Source organism: Eutrema salsugineum, unplaced genomic scaffold (assembly GCF_000478725.1).
Source record: "Eutrema salsugineum unplaced genomic scaffold, Eutsalg1_0 scaffold_6, whole genome shotgun sequence".
Taxonomy (NCBI): domain Eukaryota; kingdom Viridiplantae; phylum Streptophyta; class Magnoliopsida; order Brassicales; family Brassicaceae; genus Eutrema; species Eutrema salsugineum.
The window spans coordinates 12,707,399-12,717,052 of record NW_006256547.1 but is presented as its reverse complement, the minus strand read 5'-3'; the positions used below and the strand labels follow the sequence as shown (position 1 = coordinate 12,717,052).

The following is a 9,654-nucleotide window of genomic DNA, read 5'->3' as shown; positions in this document are numbered from 1 at the left end:
GAGCCGCCCAAGCGCCTCAGGTAGAGACCGAGGCGGTTACTCGAGAAGATCCGCCCAGGAGATGACGCAACCCGAGCTGCGGAAGCAAATGTCACCGAGGCGTCCAAAGAGGACTCCGCGGCTCGGAGCAAAACGGCGACCAACTCGGCTATTCTGGCCCTCCAGAAGTCGTCAAGGCCCCGCTTTAAATCTGCTGAAGCATGACACTGGTCGGAAACGATCAGCTACTGAAAAGGGGAAAGGGGTGGCCATTCAGAAAGATGAGCCATCCAAGAAGAAACGCAAGCCAGCGTCTGGCGAGCCTACGTCGCGCAAGCTGGTCGTTGACGACCCGGCCGCTTCTGCAGTGATGTTTTCGCGTCTTAACAATGCCAACATGCGGCTTCCACTTCCCGAGCAGCTGAGGAGATCGAAATCTTATGGCGCGATGGTGCAGCGCGGCACTAAAGTTTCTTTCCCCTGTTATCTCTTTCTCTTTTTACTTCAAATTCTGGCTAAGTGTTTAACACATATCTTCCTTTGCACTTTGTAGCGGCTATCAACGAGCTGATGGCTGATTATGAGTCGGATTTGATCAAGGTCGAGCGTTGTTTGGAAGAGGCTTAGAAGGAGGCTGCGACGACTAAGGGAAAGCTGGATGAGGCGATGATTAGAGTCAAGAGGCTGGAGGAGGAAAAGATAGTCCTTTGCACTGACGTTGATAAGGTGTCGTCTGCAGTTACTCGCCTTGAGGATGCCAGGAAGGCCAAGAGTGCCGAGGTGGCGCTGCTAAAGAGGCGTATCGAGGCCAAGGATGCATTGTTCGATGCCAAGGTTAAGCGGGCTAAGGAGGAGGCGAGGCGCGAGTTGACGGCCAAATTCCAAGAGCGCCTTGCCAAGGTGGAGGAAAGTATCGCCAAGCTTCAGAAGGCCAAGAGTGACGAGAACGAACTGGGACAGATCAAGAGAAACCTTGCTATGATCGACGAGCTTCGTAAACCTGACGGCTTGACTTTAGACGCCGAAGAGGCAAAGTTAAAGAGTTGGGAGAGCGAATACGTTGATGACGAGGCGTAAGAGCGTATCACATCCGAGATCCGAGGTGAATTGGTCTTTTCGCCCGTGTTGCCTGATTCCGTGGACACCAGTCTGGGCAACAAGCCGATCGAGGAGACAGCGGCTAATCTAGTTATCGGGGATCCGACCGGGTCGAATGCAGGTATCCCAGCTCTCTCGAACCTCTTTGCCGAGTGAGAGACGCGTTCTGCAGCTTGACCCTTGCCATTCTTCTCTCTTTCAAAATGTGTACTTTTCTTTTAAATTCTCCTTCTCACGCTAAGTGTCTGGACGGTTTTATCCATCTTATGTACTCGTATTATTTTTATGATTGGTGCCTGGATGGCTTTATCCATTTCACTGTTGAATTCACGTTTTATGATCATTTTTGTTTATCTTTTTGGAATTGTGATTTTGCCTTAGTGTTTCTGTGAGCTGTTTTGGAAAAAACTCTTGTTGAGACGATCTGTTATTGGGTAATTTGCCTAAAGGGCTTTAAAGTGTTTCCCGAGGTGGGAAGAGTGTTCTTGTCAAGATCGACGATTGGGTTTGATTTGGTTACCAGTTAAACGGAAAAGAACTGATGTCTTTTAAGATATTGACTGTTCATGTCTTTTAAGATTTGGTTACCAGTTAAACGGAAAAAGAGAACTGATGTCAAAGCGTTGAGTCATGAAGTATGACGAGATGTTTAGATCGGCTCGGTTTTTGCCTACCGAGATTTTAGCTTTGGATTTCTTATTGTCTAAGTCAAAGTCCAAACCGATAACGTTAAAGAGTCGGAAATAATATAATGAATTATAATAATCATACATGTCATCACGTTTAACGACTGAATATGAGTATATAACAAAATAGTGTCGTCAAAAGAAAAACAAAACAAAATAGTGGTCGCATAAACAATTTCCAGAAATTCGTATGGCTTCCGAGGAAATTTGTCGGGAAAAATACCCCGCATAACTGAGTTCGAGAATATACATCTGACTATTCAGATGTGTTCAATAAGAATTCTTCAAGATTTAAGGTCGAATCTTCTTCCACCGAGGGGGTCTTGATGCATTTGGCTTTGTTAGAATTTTGAATAAGACAAAACAGGGAAAAAGTTCCGCTTATTTATATATTCTTCAACTCGGACAAGGAACAAAACCACACATTAAGTGACAACTCTCTTCCTTATAAAGCATTAGAGATCAAAAAGATGGCAAGAGAAACATGTGTGAGAGCTGAGCCATTTTCCCAGACCAAAGATCTACAAAGTCTGAAGAAGGCAGGACACTCATATGGCAAAACTCAAGCCTCATAATAAGCTTATTTGCAAACCATCAAACAAAACCAAAAAAACCCTCCTGCCTTTCTCCTTTTCCATTGCCAAAAGTAGTAGCAAAAAAAACAAGAAATCGAAAAAAAAATAGAAACTATCTTCCATGGGGGTAAAAAGAACCGGTACTTTCTTCAGTTTGTAAGGTTGGTTTCAGGATTCTTAAGCTATATCCTCTCTCGCCTCTTGTATGATGGACAATTTCTGCGGAAGTGATGGCCTTAGCTTCTTGTACTGTTTAAACAAAACAACGAACACGATTATTTAATCTTTTTCAGTTATAAGATGACGATCAGAGAGAGACACTAGGACTGTCGAGGAGTGTTTTTATGTCTTTTTTACCTGTTCAACAAAGGCTTTTATCTCCTCCTCTGTAAGAGCTTCATCTTCGCCATTGTTTTCATCCCAGCCGAGGGATCTGAGGAACTCGGCCTCTTTCTCATCTGGAGTGTCTGCCGCCTCAAAGCCAGTAGTATTCCTTTGACTCACTTCTAGACAACTTGTACCCTGTGGACTGGAAGAGTCACTAGCTACAAGCTCCTTTGAGGTGTTGACCTTTTCCCCAACGGAAAAAGAGATGCAAGTGCTTGTAGAGTTAACGGGATTGGTTGAGATGTTTGTTGATGTAGTTTTCTGCTTCAGAGCACTGTAAAATGCATTCCTGCTCTGAGTTTGAGCTGCGGAAGATTTCTTTTCGATGGTTTGTCCAGATGCCATGGTGAGAGTAGTAGCTCCCTTGGGTTCCTTTGGGCTGTTTGTACTTCTCACAGGTGCAGATTGTATTGATTGAGCACTGTTCATTAGATGACTAGAAGCGACTCTACTGTTTGGAATACCAATAGGACTTCCAGATTCTTTAACAGCAGCGACACCGTTTTCCCTGGCGGGTTTGAGAACCAACAGCTTCTTCTCTGATTTGATCTGACCACTAGGATTAGACAGCAAATTCCCGAGTATGATAGAGGGCTGCTGTTGGGAGTTTCTTGAAGGAGCAAGACAAGTTTCACCAGCCCGAAGCACTTGCTTTGTCTTGGATTTATCAGAAGAATTCAGAATCTGACAGATCAAATAGAACAGATATTGACTTATACGACAAGATTGGATGAGGAATAATAAGATTAACTAAGGGGAATACTAACCGAGCATTTTGGTGCTGAAGGTACAACAGGTATCAACTGCCTTGACTGCTTAATCGCCAAGTCCTCAAGTCTTTGTGTCTTCACAGATCCCTGAAAACAATGGCTATCATCTTAGAAAAGCAGAAAAGCACTTGTAAAATAAAGCTACACAAAGATGACGCAAATCATACTTGGGGAGGTGTATGAGTTCTTGCTGGAGCCTGCGCCAATGCTTCAGCCATATTAAGACCAGTTGGTCCAGTTAAAGTTCCCGTGCTAACAACATTAGCTTTCGGTGACGTTAATGACCCAGCACACGCCTTCTCGATGACATTAGGAACCTCTGCCAAAGCTGAGGTCCAACCTTCCCCACCAATCAAAGATGAGGTACCTACTGGCAAACTCTGAACAGCTGAACTTAGACCAGGAGATGAGACTCGTACAACATCTTGCCCGCCGTGCTTCTCTTCAGCTCCAAGCGACGGAAAATCCTTATCAAATCCAGTTCTCTGAAAGCTATTGCCGATGCTAGGTCCATGAAGTATATCATTCCCGTTATAACTACTACTACTGCCACCATTTTTCAAGCCCACTGAAAATCCTCGAGACAAATTGTCGCCCAGTTTCCTTGTAACCATTGAATGTGATCGACGCAATTGATCCTGATCCCTACCAGTTAAGATATTTTTGACAGGGATAGAAGTGTCGAGGTCCCATGGATCCACATAGCTTACCCTATCCTTGTCCCTGCCACGGTCCTTATCCCTCTGACTCCTATTGAAGTTGAAACTACTATATGGATGCTTTGCAGACCCATTACTAGAGCCCCTCCTTGAATTAGTAGAACAAGATCGATCCAAAAAAGGGGAATGAATTGAATCAACATCACTTTTGCTCCTAGAGTTCCTATTCCGACTATTATGTGGTAAAGATGCAGAATCTAATTTAAAAAAAAAAAATACAAAACAGTTAAAATCAGGCTATGCCACGAAAACAAAACACTAGTTAACAAGGCTAGGATCAACAAAATATTGATTAACTGCTACGAATCGAACATACCCGAATGAGAAGACGATGATACAAGAAGGTGGTTTGAACTCCCACCACCAGAAGCATGTCCTGAACTTCTCAACCATTCCGGAACTAAAGAAGGTTCACCTTTGTCCATTATGAAAGCTGCACCTCATCAGATGAAAGAAAGAAACACGCTTTCTCTAACCTTTTTCACCTCCAATAACAATAGAGAAAGCTTTTTTCTTTCTCTCCCCTTCGCACAAAATGAAGCAATGTTCTAACCTATACTAGCTTTCTCTAGCATCTAAGAGGAATCCAAATCCCTCGGCTTCTTTAACTCAAATGCAATCTTCCTCAAATACAAATTGAGTTGTCTCGAGAAAGCATCGATTTGATTAAAAAAAAACCTTCTAGACTTCCATCTCTCACACAGATAGCTAGGAAGACAATCAAAACAGCACCCTAGCAAACCCTCATCATTCGCAACCTAATTCGCACCTATAAGAAACCCTATTTCAATGCCGCAGCAACAATTCCAGTGATGAAAAACCTGACAAGAAACCCTAACACCTACGCATATATCTCTCTATTCCGTAATTATCAGTGCCAATATTTCAAAATCAAACCCAAAGGCTCTAGGGTTTCACAAAGCGGGTAGAGTCCGCTCAAACCAGCATCAACGAAAATTTATCCCTAACCCGAGACGGCGGAGGATGGAGGATGACGCGAGAGAACACAGCAAAACCCTAACCCGGAAGGAGATTTTTCGTTCAAGCGCAATAAAACAGGCGTCTTGTAGATGCAATCGCTCAATCAAAAAAGCAATCAATGGCTTTTCCACCCACACGAAGAGAAACGACCAGTTTTCCAAAACGCGATAGAAGGAAGAGAAAGAGCGATGGAATACGAAAAACTTGAAAAAGAAGAAATTATGGAATCAGAAGGAAGATGGGAAGAGGAAATTAGGGTTTTTGTTTGCGATGGGAGCGAGAAGGAAGAGTGGTAGAAGAAAGGAGGCGAGAAAAATTGTTAAAATTTGTTCTCTGTGTGTTTTATTTGGGAATTAAACATTGGATGAACGAAACGTATGAAGAAACAACAGCCTTTTTTCCTCTCCCTTACTACCCAAAAAAAAAAAGAATCAAATTAATTTAATTTTTAGTAGGTTAATTAATTTTGAAATCAATACTATTAAAAAAGAAGAGTATTTTGTATCCAAACAGAATTTTTATTTGGTTTCTACTATTTTGTTTTTGGATAACTATTCTGTTGCCAAAAAATTATAATTTTAATTTATATTTACCAAATAAGTTATTTTAGTATAATATTAATAAAATAATATATTTTTAACTTCAATTTTAATATAAATCCGAAAATTTAGTTTTTAATTTAATTTTTTTATAAATTTTCTTAAATATAGATTATATTCTCAAAAATTATAAAATAAATTATTATTATTATATCTTTACAAAATAATAACTTAAATATTAATTTAGATTAAATTTAATATTTAAATTTAAATAATATTTTTAATAACAGGAATGAAAATAATATATTTATATTTTTATTAGATAAGTTTAAAACTTAAATATTTAAAATATACAAATAATATGAACGTACATATTTAATGTTTTAATAATTTTGATTTTTTAGATTAATATATATGAACTTGTAATACTAATACCTTTTAATTGTGATATTTTTCAAATTAATAGCAACACACGAATTAGAATAATGTTTTTCTAATTGCGGTCATATATAATACTAGAAAAAAAAAATTAATAGAAACAAATTACATTTAAACAGAAATTTTTTTTATCAATTATTAGAAAATTTATATATAAATAAAAAATAGTTTATGTGCAGACACACGGGGTAGAATCTAGTTTTTATTTAAATTTAATCTAATTTGAATATTGTATCTAGGTAAATTCTGGTACATATGTTTAGGCCCAACGATAAATGAGCCCATAAACTACATTTTGTATTGTGTTTACTACAGGATGGGCACTCGGATTTTTGGATCGGATTCGGTTCGGGTTTGGTTCAGCTATTTCGGATTTTGGATATTTCAAGTTTAAAGATTTATCGGCTGGGTATTATACAAATTCGGATCGAGTTCGGTTTGAGTTCGAATCGGTTCGGGTATTTTGCTTTAGAACCGAAATTTTTCAAATATAGTTCGAATCCAAAACTATTCACAATATCTAAAATCATCCAAAAACTCCAAAAACTCCAAAAATACGAGGAAAAAAAATTCACAATAAATATTCATTTCAAAAAAACCATAATCAAAGGAGATTTAAATCTATCACTATCTTACCTTTTCCACACAGGTATGGAACCAAATTTCTTTGATGTTGTGATCATAGACAACTATCTCTCTCAACCCTGACCAGTAGGTTTCCACTCTGGCCCTGGAAGAGAAGAGATGCATTATGTTTAAGACTCGTCAGCATTCACAAATCGCCCATAGGTAGGTTTCCACTCCTATGTTTGTTTTGCTCTCCCAAACTAGATCTGACACCGGATGAACACTTTCGTGTCACCAAGCATCTGGATCAGATTGTAGTTCATGACGCTACTCTCATGCAGTAAAAACGAATTCAGAAGAAAAAGTTCTAAGATTCGGCTCAATAGCTCATGGAATCCTCATCGAATCCTCATCGAACATATGTATCCCAATCGAAAATCCCTTAGACCCAAGAATAAAACTACTCAGACATGATAAACGAAATCAAAAACATAGTATTAAAAAGTAGAACAGAAACCGAAATTGAAAAACAAAGAACAAGGGTTCAAGAGATAGAGCTTTCTCTCCCTAATACGTAAAAACAAAGCTTAAAGTAATATTTCTGTAAAGTATTTCGTCTCACTTCTTCTCTCTTTAAAAACAACCTAAATGATATGTATTTATAGTCTCCAATACTCTCTGGTGTCTAGGGTTCCGGAATTTAGGCTGGGAAAATGATATGGGCTTCAGAAATGGGTCTTCGAACTCGGAGTTAGATGGCCGCGGTTGGGATGTGCGTGACCGCGGAGAATGGATGGCTGGCTTCGGTCGGGATGGTTGTGACCGCGGGGAATGGCCTGTTGGCCGCGGGTGGAAACGTTTGCCGGCTGGTATACGGGACATCTTGCTCTTCGCGTATCTTTTGATTGAATCGTTGGATTGCCAAGCTGTAAAGTGTGCTGGAAAGCCAATACTTCCATCTTTGAGATCTCCAAATTTGAGCTGGATCAGACAGTGAGAAGACCTTCAATCGGGGGTGAACTTCTGACATTTGACTCTGAGCATCTCTGGACGTCACTTAGGGTTTCTGTGGACGTCACTTAGGGTTTCTCCAAATGAGAGAATCATTGTGGGCTTTAGAAATGGGCTTTTGGGCTCGGAGTTGGCTTGCCGCGGTCGGGAGTGCTGTGACCGCGGGGAATGAGTGGTTTGCCGCGGTCGGGATGCTTCTGACCGCGGGAAATGGCCTGTTGGCCACGGGTGGAGTTGCTTGCCGGCTGGTTTACGGGACATCTTGCTCTTCGCGTATCTTTTGATTGAACCGTTGGATTGCCAAGCTGTAAAGTGTGCTGGAAAGCTGATACTTCCATCTTTAAGATCTCCAAATTTGAGCTGGATCAGACGGTGAGAAGGCCTTCAATCAGGGGTGAACTTCTGACGGTTTGACTCTGAGCTGAAATCTGGTTTTCTATTCATTTTGTTAAGCCTTTCCCTAAGTTATCTGAAAAGAGTCTTGAAACTACAAATACTAGAAAAACGTGATAAAAGTACTTAAAAGCAACTAAAAACATAGAAAAAATATTTCAAAACGATCCATAAAAGTGGTCAAAATACGGTGTTATCAGTCTTCTATCCATTTTGTTAAGCTTTTCCCTAAGTTTCCTGAAGAAAGTCTTGGAACTACAAATACTAGAAAAACGTAATAAAAGTACTTGAAAGCAATAAAAAACATAGAAAAAGTATTTCAAATCGATCCATAAAAGTGGTCAAAATACGGTGTTATCAACTCCTCCAGACTTAAACCTTTGTTTGTCCTCAAACAAAGCAAAAGTCTAAACTGGTTAAGTGAAATCAAAAATAGGAAATGCACAAATCTCAGAGACATAGTCTAGAAAATTCTCACCAAGACACAAAAGATACTAGTCCACTTTTTCCGTCATGCAAAACTTAAACAATCTAAATCTTGATTCCAGTCAACTAGCTGTCTACATTCATTAAGTGCAATAGTGAATTCTCATTAAAGACATCATCCAGGGTAGACAGCGTTTGGCATTAAAGGGCTGTTTAAGTGGTGGAGTTAAAGTGTTTCGGGTTACCTGATGAATCTGGAGGATGCAAGATAATATGCAAAACCGCAAGAGAGATAAGGACCTGTTGATGACCGCAATTTTCAGTCTCTTCTTCTTGCCAAATGTTGTTGCCTAATCCTTCCTCCTTTATTGTAAACTGCTATTCCTTCAGACTTAGATTCTTTCCGGGAATCAGAAAATGGTCTCCAAAACTCCATAAAACCGAACTCCAGTTGCCTTGGGACTTAAAATTCGACCTCTCTAGACTATCTAAGGCTTTTATTTCCTTTCCTTTCCTTTCTTATTTCCTTTCCTTTCTTATTTTTTATTTTCAGGTTTTAAAGAGGGAGAGACTAGAGGACGAGATTGTACCAAAATTTGAGATTATTCTAAGGCAAACTGAGCTTCCTCTTATGTTGAATCCTTTCGGGAACTTTTCCGGCAAATCGCAGGTCTCTGTCTTTGGTGACTGAAAACTGCGTCGTTCCTCTTTCTCTCCAACGTTTTTACAGATATCTGCATATAAGACAATAGAAAACAAGAGTGCATGTGGTTTGAAAGAGGATTGGTTAAGGTGGGGAACTAGCTAAAGATGAACTAGCCATTCAGGATAACCAGAGAGTGGTAAAAGGATAAAGGAGTCCTGAATGTATGATTCGTTTCCCTGGTCTAGTGCTTCAATGAGAAAATTAAGTCCAAGTTAAGTCCAAATAAAACAGAGCTAGTGTATTCCTTCATCTAAATCGAAATCATTCAAATTCCTCTGGGTACTTCATTTCAAATGTGCTTAGCTACCACCTAATCTAGTCCTAAATCATGAATGAGCATGTCACTAGAAACAGTCTAAAAGCACACAGTCAACTATCA

The 9,654-nt window shown here is 39.7% G+C and overlaps 1 protein-coding gene across 1 annotated transcript; it reads right to left on the bottom strand.

Moving 5' to 3' along the window:
* Positions 1-2,129: 2,129 nt before the first annotated feature.
* Positions 2,130-5,525, bottom strand: LOC18012911 (mediator of RNA polymerase II transcription subunit 1). The gene is made up of 5 exons (XM_006395954.2): positions 4,531-5,525; positions 3,663-4,411; positions 3,493-3,582; positions 2,696-3,409; positions 2,130-2,587 (listed from the first exon to the last, which is right to left on the bottom strand). The coding sequence occupies exons 1-5, from the start codon at positions 4,637-4,639 to the stop codon at positions 2,516-2,518; spliced, it is 1,734 nt and encodes a 577-aa protein (XP_006396016.1). The 5' UTR covers positions 4,640-5,525; the 3' UTR covers positions 2,130-2,515.
* Between the last annotated feature and the right edge of the window lie 4,129 nt (positions 5,526-9,654).